Source organism: Lytechinus pictus, chromosome 4 (genome assembly GCF_037042905.1).
Source record: "Lytechinus pictus isolate F3 Inbred chromosome 4, Lp3.0, whole genome shotgun sequence".
NCBI classification, from domain to species: Eukaryota; Metazoa; Echinodermata; class Echinoidea; order Temnopleuroida; family Toxopneustidae; genus Lytechinus; species Lytechinus pictus.
The window spans coordinates 2856784-2880947 of NC_087248.1; the positions used below are offsets into that span (position 1 = coordinate 2856784).

General features: G+C 36.0%; 2 protein-coding genes across 2 annotated transcripts; one reads left to right on the top strand and one right to left on the bottom strand.

Moving 5' to 3' along the window:
• The first annotated feature begins 2806 nt into the window (after positions 1-2806).
• On the top strand, positions 2807-7075 carry LOC129259705 (meiosis-specific protein MEI4-like). The gene is made up of 4 exons (XM_064098086.1): positions 2807-3125; positions 3501-3758; positions 4919-5094; positions 5277-7075. The coding sequence occupies exons 1-4, from the start codon at positions 2813-2815 to the stop codon at positions 5835-5837; spliced, it is 1308 nt and encodes a 435-aa protein (XP_063954156.1). The 5' UTR covers positions 2807-2812; the 3' UTR covers positions 5838-7075.
• LOC129259173 (single-minded homolog 1-like) lies at positions 6863-18457 on the bottom strand. The gene is made up of 8 exons (XM_054897475.2): positions 18372-18457; positions 17712-17801; positions 15453-15561; positions 14628-14713; positions 13664-13863; positions 12889-12995; positions 12353-12500; positions 6863-11623 (listed from the first exon to the last, which is right to left on the bottom strand). The coding sequence occupies exons 1-8, from the start codon at positions 18402-18404 to the stop codon at positions 10162-10164; spliced, it is 2235 nt and encodes a 744-aa protein (XP_054753450.2). The 5' UTR covers positions 18405-18457; the 3' UTR covers positions 6863-10161.
• Between the last annotated feature and the right edge of the window lie 5707 nt (positions 18458-24164).

Consider the following 24164-nt stretch of genomic DNA (forward strand, 5'->3'; position numbering starts at 1 on the left):
AAATTATTTTTTTCTTAATCAAAGGTAGAAATTAAAAATTCTTGCCATATTGCTTTCCACTAATAGAGGGTGTACAAAAAAAAACAGACAAAAGACTCCCAGGACTCGTATTTCGTAATACAATGGTGGTGGTTTCACGCGATGCTTAACTAACGTTATGCCTATATCTACAGCGTCTATCACTAGTTCTATCTAACCCTCTTTGATTTCTCCTTAAATTCCACTTTTAGGGGGAAACAAAGCGCCAGAAAGAAAATTAACTTTTTATGAATACAATCAGCTTACCCATTTCTTGAAATATGTGATGTAAAATCAAAAATTTTGATTCCAAACAGACAGGGTCAGGTGTGTTAATACATGCAAATGCACCAGCCGATCACATTTGTGTTACCATTACTGCATGATGCCTACCAGTACCACTACCACTGTGGTGCGTATGGGAATCATCCATCTATGTAGGGATGGGATGCAGCGGAGCATATCCTAACCAGAACGGTCTAAGTCAGAGTCAGAACATTAATAGTACCCAAGTACTACCCATGTCTGTGCACCCATTCATTTGACAGGCGTATTACACGCTTTTCTTTTAGGGGTGGCAAAGGAGACCGTCTTTTTATGGCTTTAACTTTAGACCCTAACATCTATGTGAAATTGATTAAATTCAAACTTTTCAACTAGACCTAGATCTATGTCCATTTTCTTTACTCTCTAACTTAAAGTTTGTTAGATCATGTAGTAGGTCCATGGTTAGATAAAGACCTTGTGGATTTTAAGTTTATGGTCGTTGTGAGCATTCTTTGAAGTTTGATTAGAATTGTATTTGTCATCTATCTAGACTAACCATGCTAACATTAGAGGTCTATTTAATGAAGTTATTTTTGTTTTATTTTTTGTTCAGTTATTAAAAGTAGGCCTCATCATCTGTGCACAACCGCGTAGCCAGGATTTTGTTTTGGAGGGGGCGGTAAACGCACGCAAAGCGTGCCAACACTTACAGAGCGCGCGAAGCGCGCTCCCTAGGGGGTGGGTGCAGGGAGGGGGAGTTTCCCCCTCCCTCGCGAAGCGCTAAGCTTTCGGTGTTTCATAAATTAAAATGAAAAGGAGCCGTCTATTCAGTTGACTAAATTGTGATTTTGAACCTTGTTTTCAAAAGTGATTGTGAACGCACAAAAGAGGGATAAAATGGAGGAAGTTAAAATAATATTAACCCCGCGCAAAGCGCGGAAGCTAAAGCGTTTTATCATTTTTTTTTGCAAAGAAAAGGATCCCGAGAAAAGGGTATCCTCTAAGTTATATTGAATACTTCCCTTGGATAGATCAGATTTGATTACAAACAGTTTAGCGACAGTGCATATCTGAACTCGCAAAACAGAGGAGAAGAAGGATATATGCCGGGAGGAATTAAGATAAGGTCGGACGTTTCATCAAATGCAGATATCTGTAATACCACCATCGGCTCTAATTCTAATCCAACCAGAAGTTGCGCGTTCAATTTAAAAAAAGATAACTTCATATACTTCGGCCTATCCTTTCTCTAATTTCATACCCTAATGTATATATTTGAACTTTGACTGGCAAGAAACACACATAGCTGAGGTGGAAAAACAGGGTTAGAGAAAGGGTGAGGGAAACAAAGGAGAACTGCAACATTGTCATTTAACCGCACGCAGCGCGGAAGCAAAATTCATATATATAAATTTAGAGCAAGAGTGAAGGAGTTTCTTTTTTTTTGAAAAAAAATAAAGAATGAAAAGAAAAACCCACAAAGCTACCTTTCTTCCCTTTCCTTCCTTCGCTTTTCCTTTCTCCTCTCTTTTTCCCCTTCTTTTTTTTTCTTTTTGGGGACGTTTTTTTTGGGGGCAACCGCCCCCACCGCCCCCCTGGCTACGCGCCTGTCTGTGCAGCTAAAATTTGAAGTGAATCAATCAAAAGTTCTTTCAATAGTCTTGGGCAATGTTAAAAAGATCTCATTTTATCATCCTTGGGCTAAATTGCATATTGATCAAACGCCGTCCCAGTCTTACAGTCTAACATCATGTGGTCAATTATTGTTTCATCTTTCAATGTTTCGTCCATTACCAAATGGTCCAATTGGTCCATTGGCAGTTTCATCCAAACAATTACTTAGTCTAAAATCATTTAATATAAAAATTGTTTTGTCCAATGACCATGTGGTCTAGATCTATTTCCATTCTGTTTCTGTTTATGGTAACTCTCGTTAGAACTCGGCAATACAGCTTTTTGCTGGTAAACGCCAAGCTGGTATAACCAATTCCATAGAAAACTTTTTAGGTCCAAGTTAATCAGGCATAGTGGCTGACCTTATAAACGACAGAAATAACTCCTGGGTCTTTTTTATCAAAGTGGAGACAATGGCAGAGCGGGGATTTGAACTCACAACCTTATCAAGTCCAATGCTCTAACCCCTATACCATACAACCAATGATGATTGTCTATTGTCATTTGTCCAATAACAAATGTGGCTATAAATACCAGTTCGATCAATGCTGTCTATAACCATAATGTTTTTTAAACCCATTGGATCATATTCTCAAATGAAGTTTCACTTGTTAACCATCATCGTTCATTCAAGCATGAATTTAGCACCCTTTGCCATTTGTGCATTTGAACTTTTCTTAGTGTACACAATGAAATAAGCGTCATTATGTACAAGAAATCTGCCTAGTTACGTAACATGGTACTATTGAAACTGCATATATGAATTCAGGCAATGAGGTCCAATGATCGTGAGAATGATTTATGTGAACCTCAAATTATTATTATTTCAAATTAATTTGAAAATACAGAAATCATGACGGAGGCCACGCATTCACACCCTTCTGAAAGTGAACAGGAATCCCTTGTGACCAAAGAACCAGACCATGGCATTCAGCTAGATCCAGCCTTTGTAGACAGGCTGAAGATAGCTGCTGCAACTGCAATAGTCAAGCAGAAACCACCCTCCATGTCTGGCAAGGACTATGCAAAACAGCTGGCTGAGAGGCTAAGAAGGAAAGAAGATTCATGGAAAACAAAGACTAAAAATCTGGAGATGGAATTACTGAAGACTCAGCAGGAACTCTTATTAGCTAAAACTAAAGCTTCTCCTCATAACGACTTGATTGGTAAGCTTTTTTTTAATGTTGATGCATATTTCCACCATATCTATATATTTTCACTATCTTCTTTGAGATTGGGAATTATATCAGCATCTTGCATTATCCCCAAACAAAGTTTGAGTGTCTACAAAGTCTAAATAACTCATTAAAGCAAAGAACACAATGATCTAACTGTAAGTACAATTGATCATGAAGAGTGCATAAAGTCATACAGGGACTTTGCTTCTGTGTTTGGGTTTGGTTATTTTCAATTTCTATGGATTCTTTTGGTTCATTAATTTGAAAAGTTTTCGTAATTAGAGTTCTAATAAGGCAATGCATAAACAGTTAAATAAGAAGCATTACATGTCATTTTTCTTCTATATTCCTTTATTATTGTAGAAAGAGAGGCAGTAAATGCTTTCCACAGTGAGTCAGTCTCCGATGAACCTGCATTCTTAACTCCTCCTTCTTCATCAGAAGAATATCATATTGATCACCAGATGGCGCTCTCCAGAAATACAAAATTTCTTCATAGTCTCTCAACCCTATCTGCAGTAAGCAAGACAGAAGGCAACATCAAGGTGATGGAAAGGTCATCAGAGGTCATAGTCAACAGTGTGAAAACTACAGTAGAATATATCATTGGAAAATCAAAAGGTAATATAGCTCTCATTTGCTAACTGATGAGAATAACAAAATAGAATTGAATTTGAAGTAAGATTTTAATTTTCATTGGTAAACACATCTCTTTTTTTATATGTGAAAATGATCTCCATCTGGTAAAAATGAAATATATTCCAGGCTAACATTTGATGAAAAAATATCAAATATATACATCTTGTAAAATTATTTGTATACCTTTGTATTCCACTTTCTTCAATTTATTTTTTTAATCATCCATAAAATTACCAATAAGTACTTCTGAATTCAATATTAATGTCTTCTGTGTAATTCTGAAAATCTATTTCTTGTCAGGTAAGTTTTTGTTGTCATTGAACTTTTTGAATGTCATGACTTTACTCATTGACTGGTAAATTGACTATGAGAGGGCTGTTTTATTTTAAAGTTAATTATGTAATACTCACATTTGTATCTGATGTGTATTTTGTACTTTCAAAAGCAGATAATAACTTTCATTTTTTCTTTATTTCTCTCCTTATCTAGTTAGAGGACAAACCCATCCCAACAAAAAGTTTATTTGAATAAAAAGAAATAAATACAACAAGCATAACACTGAAAATTTCATCAAAATCGATTGTAAAATAAGAAAATTATGACATTTTGAAGTTTTGCTTATTTTCACAAAACAGTTATATGTACATCCTGGTCGGTATGCAAATAAGGAGGCTGATGACGTCATTCACTCACTATATCTTTTGTATTTTTTATTATATGAAATATGAAATTTTCTATTTTTTTCCTCATTGTCAAGTGAAACAACGGTTAATTCCTCCCTGAACCTGTGGAATTAGCATTGTTTAATACTATATGGTTCAGTCAAGTTGGTCCTTATTGTCAAATATGGAAAAAATGAAATATTGTAGAATTCAAACAATAAAAAACAAAAGAAATAGTGAGTGAAGGACATCATCAACTGCCTCATTTGCACATCACTGAATTTGTGCATATCACTGTTTTGCAAAAAATAAGCGAAACTTTAAAATGTCATAACTTTCTTATATTTCATCCGATTTTGATGACATTTTCAGCGTTATGGTAGTTCGATTTTTTCTCTTTATTCAAATCAACATTTTTCTGGGGTGGACTTGACCTTTAATTCTTCCTTTTGTTCTGTTTTTCTGTTTCTACTTTCAAAGACAAAGTCCCAGGTCATCACCTATCATCCCGGATGCTCCAGAAGGCTGCTGATGCTATGGTGAAGACCTTGGATACCAGGTTACCCCCAGGATGCAAAGATGATGCTATCTCTTTAATAGGCAAGATGGTTGAGAATGTTCTAGATGATGTGATGGAGAACTCCAAGATATGCAATGTGAGTAGTTTCAATAAGTGTGACAAGTATGACATTTAAACTGCTGTGAACATTAATATCTAATCAATGTCTTTTTTTAATGCTAAAGAAAAAAGCTCTCACAGTTAATCTATCTCGTCCTTACAATGAGGTGTGATAACAATTGTTTGGGGGTATACTTTTGTTTTTGTTTTTGCCTTTAGACATACTGTCAGAGAGAATCCTGTTGCATCCTCCTCCGTCTCTCAAAATCTTCACATCTGCTTCCGACCATCCTCACCTCCATCCTGGAGAAAATTGAAAAGGTATCCATCTCCCTCCGCAACATCCGTCTCCATGGCAACTGCATGGATGTGCAGCTCCTTGAGAACTCATTCTTCCTCTTCTCAACAATGGAAGATATTCTGGTTTCTATACAGGCATCATCGCCATCGTCGTCAGATACATTGTCGTCTAAAGGAAACACTCTGTTAAGCACAAAGGAAACACATTCCCAGACCAGGACTAGCTCCAATCATCATTCAACACAGAATCCATCTTCAGTTTGTGATGAGGATGATAACACTAGTGATCAGGACACAAGAGCGAAATCTTTGAGAGGTAAGACTGGCAACCAAACACAAAAACTAAGCTTGGATCAGGGCTTCCGGATGAATATACAACAGAGATTGGAGGACAGTCTTCTTCATATCTCCAACGACTTTCCTCTCTATGCTCAGTATGTATGGAGGTTGACTGGAATCTTGGAATTAATGAATGTCTAGAGATTGTATTTTTTTATGCACATGTTATGTCCGTTATGACATTCTATTTCATCTGTCCTTGCAATCTTGAAATGATGTTTGACCGTATCTTGCCCATTTATCATTTGTTTTACCGCTGTAATACACTTGGGATATTAATTTATCATCTTTGCTTGTAAAAAGAATACTCACAGAGAGCTCCATTAATTAAAAGCCATGGATTGTATTCAATAATGAAAAGTGAAAATTCTCACATATACATTAAGTTCACATTTCTCAAAAGTGGTCATTTCAGGACTACAAGTATGGTTGCTCATTCAATAAATGCAATTGATGGAAGCTATTGAAACAGCGCCACCATGTGGTGACATTTTTAAAACTTCTGATATACCACATCACCCTATTGTTTTAATTTAGTTTTTGATGATGATTTTGAATTTAGAACAGTCTATTTTACTGCAATACTATCATGAATATACATGTAGTTTCAATAATATTATTACCCTTTTAAACATCATGGTCATCATTATCATCAGAATCCTGATCACCAAAATCTGTATCAGAATCATCAACATTAACATAAATCACAACCATCTCCATCTTCATCATAATCTTCATTAACCACCATCATCGTCATCATCATCACCACCATCATCATCATCACCACCACCATCATCATCATCACCACCACCACCACCATCATCATCACCATCGTCATCTTCATCATCACCACCACCACCATCATCATCATCAACACCACCACCACCATCATCATCACCATCATCATCTTCATCATCACCACCACCATCATCATCATTATCATCATCACCACCACTACCATCATCATTATTATTATCATCTTCATTACCACCACTTCTACTATGACTATTATTATTATCATCATCTTCATCATCATTTCTCATTATTTGGACACAAAATACAAGGGGCCACCAACTCTATCTCATGGACATGATGGTGCACAGCCCCTCCTCAGAATTGAATAAAGTCTACCATGAAATAAAAAAACAAAGCAGACAAATCCAATATCAGGTGATTAAAACTTTAATAACCAATGTCTGAACAACAATACAATTCCATTTGTCACAAACTGGCATGAAATATTTCCAGAGTCTGTCGAAAGAAGAAAATAGTGATACATTCCTATTCACAAACAATCATCACACCCGCTTTAATTCTATCATAATGGGATGGCAAGTCCAGTCAAAATTCTTGTAAGAAATAAATCGCACTGAAATACAGTCCTTTTCGTCACAGTCATTCCTTTTTTTATTTAATCGATTTTAAGAAACAAAATTATGGCACGTTAGTATGTTACAATGGTTCGATTATTTCACCATCAAAGTTAATATCACTGAGGTATTCTAATAATAAATCTTAGAACGTCGTTTCAAACCTTTGAACATACAAGTCAATTGGATTTATGTCAAGAAAAAAATATGATTAGCAAACATGAATACCTTAACTTGACATGAGTTCAGATAATAAGAGAGAGGGGGGGGGGAGGGGGGGGAAGAGAGATGGGGAGGGGTGAAGAAAAGGAGGTTGAGAGAATAAATGAAGAGTAATTGGAAATGGATCAGAGTGCAGTGGGATAAGGGGGATGGTACAAGGACCTTTAGATTTGGAGTATGGAAGGAGTCTCAGTTATTAATTAGAAGGGTGGCAGAGGGTATATAATCATATTAAATCTTGTAAAATTTCAACTTTACCATATAATTAATAGTATTTTGATTATAAAAAGACAAGTGCATTATTGCAACGCATTAAATGTTTATATCGGGATACTCTTTACCATTCCCAAATTTGCCCAACATGTATATTGAGAGGCCGACCAAATAATATTAACGTTTATTTCGAATGGATTATCGTTTTTTTTAGTCGTATTCGATGGTGTGATTGTTCGGAGTCAAAATATCGGATGATTCATATATGTGTGTGTGTTTATACATGTACATATTATTATTATTGTTGCCCAGTCTTTACTATTAATCAAATGTTGAAATCCAAGTATTTCGTATTTATTATGAAATTAATTGTTATAATGGTATTGTGATATTGACTATAATACGACTGATAGTAAAATTGATGAATACTTATTAATGATTTAACCAGAATCAAAGTACCATCTAACACGCCAAAGCATTAGAATTAACTTCTTGTCTTGTTACAAAAGAAAATGAGAGAGAGAGGGGGAGGGGGAGGTGGGGGAATGATCAGTTATTCTACAATTAACATAGATGTTTGGGACTGTCACAGATGTTGACAGATTATTAACAAAAGATTGACCACATGCATAAAGAATTTTGGATTTGTAAAATGAATAAGTTACCTTTACATTGTCCGTGTAAAAAAAGCACCGATGTCGCTCAATTCCATCCATGAATTATAAAATTTAATGTATTTTATGCTACATTTTGAATACATAATTATTAATTCCATGCAATAATTAATTTAAATATTAAACAAGTAATTTCTCAAAATATACTTGCTTTTTTTCTAACATACATCTACAAGTTTAAAACTGTACATACGATTGCAACTGTTTTCCGCCTAAAAATATCAACATTAAAAAAGAGAGCTATGCACAAATTGACTGAAAAGTGAAAATTCGCAATACAGTCTTACAAAACACAAATACAATTATTTCAGTTCGGATATGAATGTTTTCTAATTTTTTTCTTATTTAATTTATACGATAATTTTTTATTATTAATGAATTAATCTTACAATTACTTTTTATTTTAAATCTACAGTCCGACAGTTTACTCTTTGTATTCATTGTCCATCATTAAAAAGTTGTAACGTCAATCATAAGTTTATATAAACCTCGTCACGATAAATAAGGGCTCATTCATTTTTTTATAGGAATTATGTTTAACCTAAATTTTACCACCCAACGACACTTTACTGCTGAATACCAAAGGAAATGTAATAAATTGATTCTCAAACCATGTTAACGTCATTTTCACAAATGCATTGTTATGTCACAGAAATATCAGTAATCCTCGTATAGACGTTTCTTTTCAATTTAATTTCCAAATAGCATGAATAGATAATATCCATGGCGAAACAGAGAACGTAAAATTACAATTGTTTTTTTTTTTTAGCTTGATATTTGAAAATGAAATGATGAGGGATGTAGTCGTGGCTGGTACTACCGAGTGACGAGGCTACTGGAGAAAAAACTTTTCCCATAGACTTTGTACATGTGACTCGGCCCAAGACCAAGTCCAGCAAAAGGTGATTTCAATCATGGCCGTACTCAGATTTTTTGCTGCGAGGGGCAGGACACATAAACCTCGAAAGCAAGGGAGTGAAGCAACCGAGCTTGTTGTTGGTGACGTTTTTTTTACATTTTGTAAAGTAAAATGAAGGATTTCATTCATCCTTTTTGTAAATTTTGTGAAAATTTTTAGTAAAAAATCTAAGCTTTCAAAAAAAAATTTGGGAGGGGCAACTGCCCCCTTCTGCGTACGGCCGTGATCTTGATGCCGGCCTCGACTTCATCCCTTGAAACGATCTCGAGCTTATTCTATACAGTTACACTAACAGAACCGGCTGTGACCGGTATGAAGTCGGTCCGGCGGTAGTATGACTGTATCATTAACCTGGTACGATTAACCGTTAAATGTTTCTTTCTAACGAGTTATCACCAAGTGGTATTTTGCTTTCCGATCGTAAACATTATCGTCATTTCGGGAAATTATTTGTTTTATAAAAGGATTTAATATTTGTTCCAATCTTTGCCCCATTCTCCAAGTGCTAACCTGAAAATGTTAATTATGGTTTCTGTCTTGTCATATCACATTAAAGATTAAATGTTGATGATTTTGAGCAAGGGTGACGCTGCGGATGGGGGGGGGGCAGGGGCGACTGCCCTCTTAAGATTATCAAGAAGAGAAACATAAAAAGGAGGACAAGAGAAAATGTGAAGAAAGGGTTAAAAACATGATAAAGAAAAATATTTTAGAAGAGAGGTATGGGCCGTGTATTTCTTTTAATATGAATTATTCAATGAAAAAAAAAATGATATCATCATCTTCATGTCGTTTTGCCTCCCGGCGCCACCCCTGGCAATGTGAGTGGTCTATTCGACCAATTTGAATAAGTGGAGGCTTTCATTACATTAGTAACGTGATTAATTGCTGTTTGCAATATTGACTAAACCTTTAAAAAATGAAAATACAGATACATCTAAAAAGCGAATCGCATCTCATTTACTCAGTTAACACTTAACAAGAGTAAGAACATAAAAATCATATTGAATGCCCAATATTTAGGATAAATGTTTATCTTTTATCTGAGTTCAGGAGTTTTCTCTCTCTCAGTAAGCATATGCATTGTGGAGATCTTTTAGATGAGCGCCATTTGCATACCATCCTAAACCTGTTCTATCACACATCGTGGTAGAGTTATGAAAGTAAGGGTATTCTTTGGGATCACGACATTGGTCCGCTATTGCCGCCTCCGACGTCCCATAAGCGGCGTAAGCCGACGTCCGCGCTAGAGCCGTGTTCCCTGAATAGCACATCGACGAGTCCTTATTGGCTGAATAATAGTCAGTGAGACGGGAGGTACCATTTATGGACGGGGGTGAAGTGTGTCCATTACGGAGGGATGATGTCCTACGACTTGGACTGGTACTTCTTGCGCTATCGTAGGTAGATGTGTGACGGTTGAGGTCCGACGTGCGCGTTGAATACGAAATATCATGAAGGTCTCTTGAATCGCGATTATCGGTTGCACCGGAGGAATTCTTTCTTATCGATGAGTTCTCTGAAGAATTTCTTCTTGTTTCTGATTGGCCCATATGATGGGTGTTCGTTACGTCATTTTGAGATGTATTTACACCATTCAACCTGCTGTTGTTCAGTTTATGACGTTCTTCCTTGACAAGTCTTTCTGTTGCGTGTACCAGACTCTCAAACTTCCTGCTGCTATTGCTGACTGTATCACTTTCCCTTCTTTGTCGCGATTTGTCATGACTATATGCCCTCGGAGAAACGGTCGTAACGCCTGAAGGGCTACCCGTTTGCGCTGGTGACGTTACAGTGTGAGATTGTTCGGTGGAAACGCCATTATTCGGTGACGTCATTGAGGTGCAGGATTGAGAAAGTGTTTCTAAATGTCGGACATCGCTGGTATCATTGCAACATGTGGATGTACTTGGAGCACTTCTCACGTTATCCGTCGCTGAATAAGAATGCGAACTCTTGCGCGTATCCGCGTAAGACGATGCGTCTGTCCCGTAGCCATGCGCGGCGGTCCACGTGAAATAACTTCTCGCCGCGTCTGTCGATCCGTAATACCGGTCATCCCCATAATGTCCGCGGTATGACGAGAATCTATCGTTCACGCAATGCGCGTATGCCTCGGCGGTCGGGTACGCGAACGAATTTCCGTACGCACCGTATGTTCCATCAGCGTACACGTTATGTTGGTAGCCTGCGGCATAGCTTGCCGAATACATGGCATTATATCTATCCAATCCTTCCTGGTAGGCTGCTGTCAATTGCGGCGTAGGTACAGGAACCTCACAAGCCGTTGCATATTGACCATAAGTCCTTGCTTGAGTGTATTCACTTGCAGCAGCTGCTGCTGACATAGCATCTTGATAGAGCAAGGTCTGTGCAGGAGGTTGCACTTGATATGGTTGGTATTTAGATGATTTGCTTTTCTTTTTGCTTTTACTTGGTCTCGTCTTTTCCTCGACAGTGGAGAAACTCGACTCCGTTTTGGCTTGGAGTTGATCAAACTGAAGAATAAGCTCCTTTTCTTCCATTTTGCTGAAAAAAAAGAAAGTACAGACGAACGGAAATTAAGTTATTATCCTTAAACATATTTCTATGGATTTATGCGAACATCAAATGTTAGGGCTTATCTGAGTCTGAGAGTACTTAAGCGAACAAATACGAAAAGGGTGACGAAACTTCCATTTTTATATGTACTTTGAGACATGTGAGAGGTTCGCCAATTTTGCATCCAATTTGGGAAGTATCGTCAATTTTGTTTCTAGGTTAGAAATTTATTATGTCTTTTTCGCAAGGTGCGGAAACATCAATGGATTTAGCCTTTCCCTAACATAGGAGCGAATGTAGGATTTTCTTTTGCTGGAGAATTTGCTCTATTGCTAACATCCGCGTCCTTAAAAAAAAAAAAATTATGCCTATGACAATACTCTAAAACTTGCCAACAGTCGATCGGTTGAAAATATAGGAAAATGGCATAGCGTTATCCTTGAATATATTATTATCTACCTTGTTTTGAAGGAAATTTGAGCTTTTTTTTCAAGTCCATAAATCAAAAAGACAACATTTTCATGTTTTTTTTTCTCTCGTAAATCTTCCCCTACTTTCAAGAACTTCGTCAAATAACTTACGGTAAAAGCAGCATTTTGCTCTTATCAGGTATCAGCATTAATTGCAGTAATTGGTAGTGTTACTTCTGAGAAAAGAATGTAAACGAGTGAATAAAATCAACCCAGTACAAATAAAATCATCGATAATTGATCTCACCTTAGTACAGTGTTTACACTAACGATACAGTGTGGTCTAGATGATCGGCTGTTGTGGACAATAGTAGCAGCACTCTGCATCCAAACCCATCCTCCTTGCTTCGATAGAAATCGGTAGTACCGGGTTGTGGCTTGACCTTTTAATAACACTGGCAAAATAAAATCATGAATTAAATCAAACAATGTTTAATGATATATCCATTCTTCCTTCGTAATTGGATAATGTTGTGAAAAGCATGTTTGTTCGATCGAAACTGAAGAGGGACATTACATAACTCTTGTGTTGAGAATCATTTTAGTCAGAGTTCACTAATGGGTTGTCTATCATTTTGTGTCTCTTAGATCATGCGTGTTCTAAATAAACTACTAGTAGTTTCAGAAGCCTTCTTGATTAAAACTTTTCGATTAACCATTAACAGGCCTATATTTTATTTTGTTTAAATGTCGATTCCATTCTTGTGTGATTTAGCCATAGTTTCTGATGTCAAAGTTTCCATCAAATTTTATGTAAAGTAGACCCTAATCATTGTGACTTACATGTATGATGTGCATATCGTATATGCATGATATCCATAGGATGTACAAAGTGATAAAGCGTCTTCTCAATCAAGTCCTGTGGTTCATACCCAGTTAGAACTGCCACTCTGAAAGACAGTACAAAGAAGATTGTATCAAGGAACAATTTTCAGGGATGATGGAATGTCAATGACAATTAAAACGAAAGTGAAAAGAGCAATATGTGTTGATATGGCAGTATGTATTTCAACAAGTATTCATACTTTACTGCATTTCATAAATTTACATGTTAAGTATAGGATTGAAAGTGGAAAGTCCGTATGTAAAAGGTATACAATTTATTTGTATTTCCCATATACTGTTGAACAAATACATTAGTATATATGTTATGCATCAACATACTCGTCATGCTTGTTAAACAATGTATGAGATAGAAAAGACAGTATTGATAATAAAACGGAAACTTCATCAGTTCATATTTTCAATCTTCAGTTCCAGATTAAGTGGAACGGGAACAAACAGGCACAATGATTTCGCTGTCAGTTAATTGCCTCATAATTTATGATTGAAAGAAAAAGAATAACGTACAGTATACACTAAACGAAAATTGAATTGTCCCAGAATACATTTATTTCATTTTTTTTGTCAAATGTTATCTATTCTCTATTACGTTTTGATATCAACAAAAGAGTTTATAGAGTTTAAAAGATTTCTCTCAGCAGCTGAAAAAATGTCGAACACTTATCGACCAGGATTTATGAAAAAAAAATTATTCATCGATATGTTGCCTACTTACTTGCCATCAAGGAAGATTAGTTTCATATCAAGACTGGCCCTGAACATGAACATGTTGTTATATAGTTTAACCTCGGTGAGTGAGCTAGGAGGTAACGAGTGACCGATAGCAACCAAACCAACATTCTGATAACATCCGTCGTAGGGGGCGATGTCCATGGTGTATTGTTTGATCTTCAAGTAACCATGGCAATGGATCACCTGATGGAGAAAGATTTAGAAAAAAAATATATTGAATAGAAACAGTGATAAAGCAAAATGCAAATGTTTGTTGGAAATAAATGCTGAATTTTCAGGAATACTTCGTACGAACTATAAAAAGAAAGAAAGGAAAACAAGCATTATACGGATGAATGTTTCACTATACTTTAACACACATGAAGGATTATCAAATACGCCCTAAAACATGATTCTATGAAGAAGGGAAATGTGAATGAATTATTAATACATCAAATTAATTCTTTTTGTAGCCTTATTTCATTATTTGGCTTCAAACATAAGGCCTGATACTGTTGGATAATCATAAGTGTTAGTCCTCCATTCGGCAGGCATGGTTGGAGTCTAAAGAAAAGAGAAAGTCTTAACACTTTTCACTTCTTCTGCTGTACTTTTCAAACATCTGATTTGTCTCTGCAGTACTTGTCTCCCATTATCCCACCCTTTTGTCTCCCCTTCCTACCAGTAGTTACCCCGTCCTAATTGTCGCCATTTTGATATCCACCACACGTCATATATTAGCAATCTTGTATCGTTCCACCAAACCTCTTTAGTACAATTACATCGTCATCACATAGACACGCGTGTTAATTACAACTCGCATGCTTCAAAGGGGGAAGTTCAACTAATCACAGTTTTGTGATAGGTTACCATTAATGCTATCAATCGTTTTCAAATGCACGTGGATGGCTATTTCCAATCCACCAATATGCTACGATTATATATATCCCTGCCAGCCAATATCCTACCTTGTAACCGCCCGAAGTTAATCCAGCATTCCGCTTGGCCAGCACGCACTTCATTCTCAAGAAAAACTGACGTTCCAGTTCATAATCTGAAAATGAAATCGGGAGAGAAAAGAATGGACTTAATGCATTCAGTTTCTTTTGACCGGCCCTTTTTTTTTTGTTATCAAACTTGGATGGGAAATGACATATTAATGACTAATCGGTTCCATCGCGTGAATATTTTGAAACTGATATGAACTATTTTGTTCCTTTTTGGCCTCTAAGAATTTTTTTTTTAGGGGGACCCCATCCCCCATTAACAAAAAATACTCGTTCGACAAAGCAGTACTTATTGCAAGTGGATGCAGAATATTGTAATAAGTCTATTTTTACACTTCATGTATCATTATTTTGATTGCTATACACTGTAAGTTACACTCATATTGTTAAATTTAAATATATCTATACATACTTTATTGATAACGAATATTGTTATCTGGTCTCAACGTTAAAATAAATGTTTAAATCATGGACTGTTTTTTTTAACAATGAATGCATGGCACATAATGATTGCCTATCATAAACCATTGTATATATATTATATCAATAACATCATAATAATTGGGGGGAAATGGATCACAAACTATTATCAAATTGGAAAAAAATACATCATTATGAGTTAATTCATTTGTTTTTATTAATATCATAGAATCAGTATTTTTCAGTTTATAAATTATTTAAAATTCTCAAAATTTCCTTATCGGTTTGTCTATTTGCCCATAAATATATATATTTTGAGATTGATGTCTAATTTCAGTAGTTTTTAATGTACATGTAAATGTTTACCTGTAAGTAGATGTGTATGGTATGGTTGGTGAGCAGTGAGTAAAGCAGTCATCTCATCATGATCAGCAGGATGGATATATTCATAAATACTATTACCCGTTAGCTCAACCTAGATGATACAATGTAAGAAAATATACCACACAATTATGTCATTACATATCTCCATTATTCTATTTATACGAGTTGGATGGACATATCTGTAACCACCATTTTCCATTGGCTCCATCTTAAACATAGAATATAATAAAATAAACCAAATATGTCATTATTTTCAGTTAGTCATCATTTCTCTCTGTCTTTCTGATGACTCAAGTACCCACCTCTCCGTCAACTCATTTCAAAGAATTATATCAACAAAGCAAAAGTATATTTGCGGTAATGAAACATCAAAATTATACCACAACAAATACCAGAAAACAAACTTCTCGTGCCCTTGCCACGTAAAAGGTGCCTTTTAGAATCTAGATCATGCAGCGTAGGACTATAAAGAACGACTGGATGCAACTGTTTCATGTTTGCCAAACTCTTAGCGGAAGAAAAAAAGTTCAAGACCAAGGGTTCAAAAGCTCAAAAGTGCAACGTCAAATTTACCATGAGGAGATTCATTTTATACACAGTCTGATTGTACTTTTGGTGAACTTTGACTTTGCCAGCCATTGTTACCCTTGACAGAGGGGGCCCGGGTGAATGGAAAATGATGGAGAGAGGGTTTTGGTTGGCCCCGTTATATGCCTTGGAGCGGAATGCGGATTGGGGAACAATAGGGGGACAATGGACAGCAATCCATTACCATGTAACTTGTTGGATGTCTGACGTCCGATTGATGCTAGTTACGACATGGGAGGAGAGCTAGAGGACGGGATGAGGTGGAAGGGTGGAAAGCGGGAGTGGTGGTGTTGGTGGTGGTGGTGTTGGTGGTGGAGTTGATGGTGGTGTTGGTGGTGGAGGTGGTGGAGTTGATGGTGGTAGAGTGCATGGTAGAGCGATGGAGCGGTGTCGATTTAGCTTAGTGAAACAGGAATAATGCTATCCAAAAGCGAGGGAATTATGTAGAAGCGCGTGCACACACACACCCACACTTACAAAATACTAGATGAAGTACAGATGTGAATAAAGTGATTTTTTAAGGAAACAAGCAACGATCAGAAAATCTGAACAGATATGGATTCAAAGGTTGGAACATGTTAAATAAATTTTTAGATGAATTTTGAAGCAGAAAATGAAGACAACAAGAAAGGAAGATAGATATAGAATGAACGAGAACAGAAAAGGGAGGGAGGGAGACGGATGTGCAAGAAAGGCAGGGTGGGATGGGGAGGGGAGAGGGGTAAACACGGTAAAGAGAGCAATAGCAAAGGTGGACGATGTCTTTGTCACGGTTGTACTTTTTTCGACTCAATTCTTCGCTCAGGGCGTCATGAGATTTGGAAGAGGGTACTATGACAAAAACTCTAAAGTTGGTACGTAGTTGCACTGTATTGATACGTCTTTTCTCCCCTCTCGATATTGCACTTTTTGAGGGAATATACCGGTTGAAGAATAAAGTACATCTGACCCAGGCACTGCTACGTCAAGATACTTTGCTTCCAAAATGGAGTCGCGAGATGAAGAAGGAACATTTCTTTATGTACATGGAGTATCAATTTCAAATGGTCGTGGTCTTAGCACTTTTGTCTGCTTTCGGGTCATGGTACAGACAAAAGTGCCAAAAAAGAAATAAAAATGTCAAAGTGGGGTTGAAAATTAGAGGGACAGAAAATGAAATTTGTCCAGATTCATCGGCAACAACTAATTTTGGGGTAAATGTAGCTACTCGTTATGAGTAGTTGCTTAAACAATAATGAGATCCAGATGAGTGGTGTAATTAGCGAAATGCTTTGAGGTGCAAATTCTTTTTAGAAAATCGCAAGCAAGCGAACATTTTTCTTTAAAATGAAAATCTAATTTTTGTTACAAGTTTTTGCATAGTAATAAAATAAATCATATTCACCTTTATTTCCTTTCATCTTCTTTCCTTTCCTCCTTTTTTTCTTGGTGGTTAAACTTTATTCATTTATTTCATTTATATATTCATTTTTGGTGGGCGTCACGTGTGCCAAGGCCCCACCTCCTTCTATACGACATGAGTTAGATTAATACATTTCTAGCCGTTTTAATTTATTGTTTGAGATTCATAGTAATTTTATTATTAGATGTAGAATCTTTTGTGCCATTTTGAGGGAACATTTTGTTAGAAAGAAATGCCAAAGATAAGCTTACCTGCGATAAACCAAGATGGACCGAAGCAGTCTCTGAGATGTAGATGATCTTCCCATCGGGAGCTACTACGAAAATAAATCCATCAAGGGTCTGTGCGAAGACAAGAGATGTTCAACTTGAGACTGAATGATCACCACAGCATCATTTCTAAAATATGTGTTTCCTTCAAATGCAATAGATTTCCACTGAAAAATTGCTAGATTTCTTTTATCACCAATAATTGATCAATCATATAAGCAAAGGTAATGAACATAAAACTCAGACTATCTGTTTTTACCGAACACGATACAGGCTGATATCAAGAGACATTCATCATTTGTGGTTTCATCATTCAGAACATTTGTATATCTGTAATTAACGGCCAACAAAATAATGATTGGAAATGCACTACTTTTCCCAAAAGATTTGTATGCGTTGTTGACACTAATAATTATGAATGATGTTTCCCAGATGGACGCCCAACCACTCCCCTTGAAGCAACGAACTCTATAATCGCAAATGTTTGTAATTTTCTAACGTTTACCTATATTTTATTTCACCCTTGAACTTGATTAATCCTTCGGCTAAACTGCTTTGATTGTATACAGATCGAGCTCTATACGAATTAGAAGACAAATTATAAATAATAACCTCTTTTGGTGTAAATCCTGATAAACATACCTGCAAAAGATGTGCTCCTAATTCCCTAGTCATAGCATCAAGGGTAGAGATATTCCGACTACCCCAGGAATCACCAAGACCTAAATGAACCAACGAAACAAAATATTGAAATGTTAGGTATATAAATAGCCCATATCTTAAATAAGGACATTCGAGATCACATGAAAGACGATACAAATAGATATATGTCATTTTGTTTACGTATACATTGACGAAATAAGTTCTGAGCTCCGTAACACTGACATTTGCGATTAATTTAAATTTGCAAACAATTTGATTGGTTGATAGAGGATATGGTAAACGAAGTAAGCATAACATAGTTGTCTTGATCATTTTTTCTTATTTTATGATTAATTGCCATGCTTTGTGTTGTAAAGCACAGGACTCGTTGAATGAAATTACTTCCACTAACGATTTTCTTCAACAACCACTCTTTTCCATTAGAATAAAAGGGAAAAGGGGAATAAAAGATGCATCAGCTGACTACTCATGTAAACGTCATGGATGCCACGTCAGTGAAAATGATTAGTGCCAATTCTGAAGTATAAGTGCATACATAGTTATAGAAACAGATGAGCATATTTGTTATGCATCCTCTTCAAATTCAGTCAATGAAAATCATTTAAAGATTCAGTATGGCACCAATGAGCACCGAATGTTCGAAGACGTGAACGGCTGATTCATTGGCGTCACTAGGATATTACAGCTGCTATTTCTCGTTGACACACTTTTCATACCAAGTGTGTGAAAGGTTCCAGAGTGAAAGAAATATATCTTCCTGATACCCCTTCCCATAGACCAATTATTTGATATTGTAGAAAATCACAAGGAATCACAATATAGCAATCTGAGTGACGTAACAACAGAAATTTAAAAAAAAATATTACGCTCGAAGATGATGACGAAACAATTTGCGCGCGACGTGGTAACCATGAGGTACCTATGATGAAATCATAGGAGAAATATATCATCACCATTTTTATTTTTATACAAGAAATTGAAGGAAATGACATGTTTTACTTCCACCAAGCATATCAAGAGGCAATGACGTGAACGATTACACATTTGGGGTAAGTCGAGTAAAGTTATTTAATGTTTATCACGTGTTTTGCGATCGAAAATAAGCGAAACTTCAAACGAAGAGCAAATTAGCCTTTCCTGGCATGCATGCATAGTTAGAATGTTGAATTTTATAATAATTTAGGCATAAAGTAGACACCATTCGATAAAATCTAAGTTTGATTGACAACATTATATAGAATGGTTTTAATTACCCTAAAGAAAACGCACAAGCCCTGATGCAATACAACAGATAGAATTAGAAATACATCGTTATATACTTATATGTAATTTTTCTTTTTTCTTTTGAGCGACCGCAATATTCTGTCACTGGCAGAACTTGACAGTAACGATAAAAACAAGTTACGTGATTCTCTTATTTGATTATTATATCTATATATTCTTGCTATCTGTAGTTTGCACAGGCTAGCATTGTTTTTGTTCATACTGTATTGGATTTACTTATTTGCCATCAATTCCACCAATATCATTCAATCAAATACAGAACCTATCCTTTAATATAAAACTGTATCCCAATTAGGGTATGGGACTAATAAAAACTTGATTTTAGTAAACTTCAGAATTTGAGAAATTATAATTTTAGGGTGACGATATTGGATAGCCTACCCTTTTATTGTAAAATAAAACCAGCAATAAATCAAATAAGGTTGATCAATCCTGAAATTAATTTTTGGTTTTGATTCATGATTTGTTCTCAGACACACACAAAGTTTACGCACAAATCGCGAAGTATGGTAGTTTGAAAGAAAGAAAAGATGGACGTTAATATCGTATGATAGCGAACTTATTATATTTTTTCCTCAGAAACCCATATAATGTAAAGACATCTTGGCAGAAGTGAGATTCAGTGAATGGAATCGATCCGATCATTGCTAAAAACGTCCCTCCCTAAACCCCTTGGGCATCGGAAGTTAAACAAGCTTGCGAAGGAAAACGTTTACTCAGATTTGTCATTCATAAAGTCGGCTTTTTAAAATATATTGCTGCGATCGTATTACATTTCATCAGGCTCTCACAGCAAGACGACGTTAATGAAATCTTATCGAGATACACTCTCCCAGATATCACCCTTTCTGGTTCAAAATCGGGGCTATGTCCTAGAAATTAAAAAAAAATGGAAAAGAAGAAGAGAAGGCGAAAAAAAGAGAATGGACAGGAACGTCTTTATTTGTTATTCATTTAGTCCAACCTCTAATCAAAGACAGTTTGTCAGATAGATTCAGCGCATATGCATATCATGGTTTTGGACGAATGTAGGATAGGAGAAAGCTATACCGATATCATCCTTTATATTCTAATAGGCATGATAAGTGGGACAATGATTGGTATTCCTGAGTCCAAGTTTACCCGCGCCGCGTGCGCCTTCTTCGAATGTCTATTGATTTCGCTCGGGAATGGAGAGGGGGAAACTGACAGGGGAAATGCACGTCAAGGCTCCCAGTGCCTTCGACAAACTGAATCGCAGAAAAGAGTTGTAAACTATTCATTTCTGTGCAAATTTTATCGGTTGCCATGATATTCCAAGGGGCGCTTGTGGAGAAGGGAAGAAGGGGGCACGTTGACCAAACACTGGCCAGTCTCGCTTTGTTAGATACGAAATAAAAATTCTCGACCGAGAAACGACAAGGAAGGTACATGATATAGGCCTACATACGTCAAATACGCCCAAAAACCATGACACCGCCAATCTTAGTTCACTCATTTCATTTTTAAGTAGCCAATCTTCAAGACAAACTGTTCACTGGAGCTCATCTGATTTCTTATAAACACCATACTTACCAAAAGAAGACCATTGTAAGTCCAAGCCTTTGTGGGAATGTTTTTTTTTTTACATTGTTTGAAGAAAAATCTGCCACTGCAATAAACCAATCCCTGGCTTACTAAATATTTTACCTTTATGTAGTTTAATTTAGGAGTATTTTGGAGCAAAGTTCGAGATTTTAAAAGAGAAGGAGCGATAGACAGACAGTAGAAAAAGGGAGGGGGAAACAGAAAGGAGTGTTGGACCATTTTTTTGTGTGTTTCGTTTGCAAGTCAATATTAGCTCAGGACCAAAAAGCTTTAGTCTGTCTCAATGTCATAACGCCTTGGAAATACTCGCAAACACACCCTCATTCAACCCTTCACAAAATGGGGCATTATGTTATTGAGTCGATGGTGGCGTAGACCAAGTTATGAGAAGAAGATGAAGAAGAATAAAAGCTAATATACCAAGCTCCTTGGTGTATTATTCAGTCCTCGATTCGACCCAATGTTGATATTTCTTGGATGACTCTCCTAAGTTTGCACTGGGATTCATTTAAAACCACTACCTTCAATCTTCCTCTCTTTTTTTCCCTTGGTCAGGAAAATTGGATCATAGCTAATTAAACGGAATGAGTGGATATGGGCAATTGTAAACTGAATCTGAGCTGCATTGACTACTGTGTAAACTTAAACAAACGGTATGTTTGACTGAAATGAGAAAGAGATCTTTAGAAATAAATTGAGCGACAAATGCGTGTGCATAAGAAGACGAAAAACCCATAAGCCCAAACGTGGGGTTATAGAGTATGGCACGGTAAAAGAAGGTATAATTAACTTGTGAAAAATTATGGGTCACTTTGTGATAATGCCGTTTAATCAAAGCGATTTCTATATAAGGGTATTCGTATTCTGGGAACAATGTAAACTCTGACCACACTGAATCTTCTATAAAATTGCTATGAAAATTGTCTTCTTATACCTTTTTCGAAACTTATGTCTAGTGACTACTATTCCTACATGTCTTTTATTATACATTATTTAGTTCCTATCTTGATTCTTTCCTTTGTTTTTGAAATACCCTTTTACCCGACGGCAATACAACCTGAGCTGCAACACAGCAAAAACTGTGGTGTTAACCGGTGTACATAGAGGACCACACCAGTTATTTTACTCCGGTGTTAAATTGATGGTGTTAGTTTAACACCTATAGGTGTTATTACAACACCTTTGGTTGTTACATTTACACTCTTTGGTGTTATGTTCAATCTCTAGGGTGTAATTTTAACACCTCGGGGTGTGGTCCTCTATTAACACCAACTGGTGTCAGTTTTAACACCACAGTCTTTACAGTGAAGATAATACAATCGAAGAAAAAATTTTCCGTAATATTTCTGGGCCCCGTTTCAAATAGACAATTTGTATAACAAGTTTACTATCAGCCAATAATATTGGCTGATTTAAGTAGCTTTAAACTGTGATTGCGAATTTGTTATTATAAATAGTTTTGTGATATGGGTCTTGTTTTAAGGAGGATCATGTGAAGATTACGAATAATAACTTGAAATTCTACTTATAATTCAACCAGGTCAACAAATTGTCTATAAACAGCGATGTCATTATCAGCACCATGATATCAACATTAAACTTTTAATCATTTATCGTCTCAAACAGCGTGTTGTTATACATATATCTTTATTGTAATATTGCACTATTGAAAAATATTGTTTTTGGATTCTGTGAAAATGGAATTGCAGAGCGATTCTGAAAACGCGTTGAGCGCCATCATCTGTTCAAACTCAAGCAATGTTCACGATGACTTTGGTCGTTGCGAAGGGTGTCCAGTTGTGAGGAGGAAGATAATTCGGCATTCCTTGACATTGTACCAAGTGTTATAAAATAAATTGAAGGGGTGAATTCTTGAGATCTATCAATTCCAAAATACCAAACGGTACTTGTTATACCTGCAGATCCTATTCATCACGAAATGTCAAATGTATTCTACCCTATAGGCCCAGATTCATGTCGATGTTAAAAAATCTATGTCTTAGCTTTACGCTAAGACATGGTTCAGTTAATCGTTCAATCAACCTTTACTGTAAGTCTATCGTGTCTATGGCAAACCAAGTCCAAGGAGAGGAAATCAATATTGTTTATATTAAACGTATATCTTTGTGTTATACACTGCACTATGATCAATATCTATCCCTCTGTCATGTCTGTCGTCAACCAGTCCTATGTTACATAAATAATTGTGTCAGTAATTTTGTAAATTTACCTAACTTTAATGCTTTCACATTAATGACAAAAATTATGTTTTTTGTGATTAATAAGGAGAAATTAAGGCTATTTCATTTGTGATTTCATTAATCAATTTGACTAATTTCGGATGAGGTCGATTACCTTTTTCTGTATACAAGCGCGGTATACAGTAAAATCATTTATTCATTGCTGACTCGACATAATTACAATTGTTTTTTGTTATGCTTTATTCATTCGTGTTTTCTGTTCCGTGGAAAATAAAATCCATTAAAAAAATAAGAACATTGAAAGATGCTTTTCAGAAAACAAACTGCAATTGAAGAAAACCATAAACTATTTAAATCGATTTTATTCCATTAATTAGGCCTATTACTAATAACAAAAATATAGATCATCTACCGCTTTTATCATGAGATGATAACTTAATTCTTAACCTAAATCTCATGATTTCTAGATTAGATTCCTCCCATAAACATGATAAAACGCGGAGAAAAATAATTTTTAAAAAAGAAGAAAAAAGAGGGAAATCCGGTCATACGGCCCGAATAGTACTTTGCTCTCGGGATAGCCTATTCGCATGGCATACTTTAAAGAATAGGTTATTTCTGGCACTTCTTTCGCTCATCAAAAGAACGACGTGACAGACACGAAATTTTCGAGATGCAATTTCACATTTTCTAGCAGCGCAAGCAGAATGCTCTTGAAATA

Excerpts from the sequence above, each read along its gene's own strand:
- LOC129259705 (XM_064098086.1), top strand. The coding sequence starts at position 2,813 with ATGACGGAGGCCACGCATTCACACCCTTCTGAAAGTGAACAGGAATCC. Across the intron at positions 3,759-4,918 it reads TATCATTGGAAAATCAAAAG|ACAAAGTCCCAGGTCATCAC; the intron begins GTAATATAGCTC and ends CTACTTTCAAAG. Across the intron at positions 5,095-5,276 it reads AGAACTCCAAGATATGCAAT|ACATACTGTCAGAGAGAATC; the intron begins GTGAGTAGTTTC and ends TTTTGCCTTTAG.
- LOC129259173 (XM_054897475.2), bottom strand. The coding sequence starts at position 18,404 with ATGACTAGGGAATTAGGAGCACATCTTTTGCAG. Across the intron at positions 15,562-17,711 it reads TCCATCTTGGTTTATCGCAG|GTTGAGCTAACGGGTAATAG; the intron begins GTAAGCTTATCT and ends TGTATCATCTAG. Across the intron at positions 12,501-12,888 it reads ACGATATGCACATCATACAT|TGTTATTAAAAGGTCAAGCC; the intron begins GTAAGTCACAAT and ends TTATTTTGCCAG.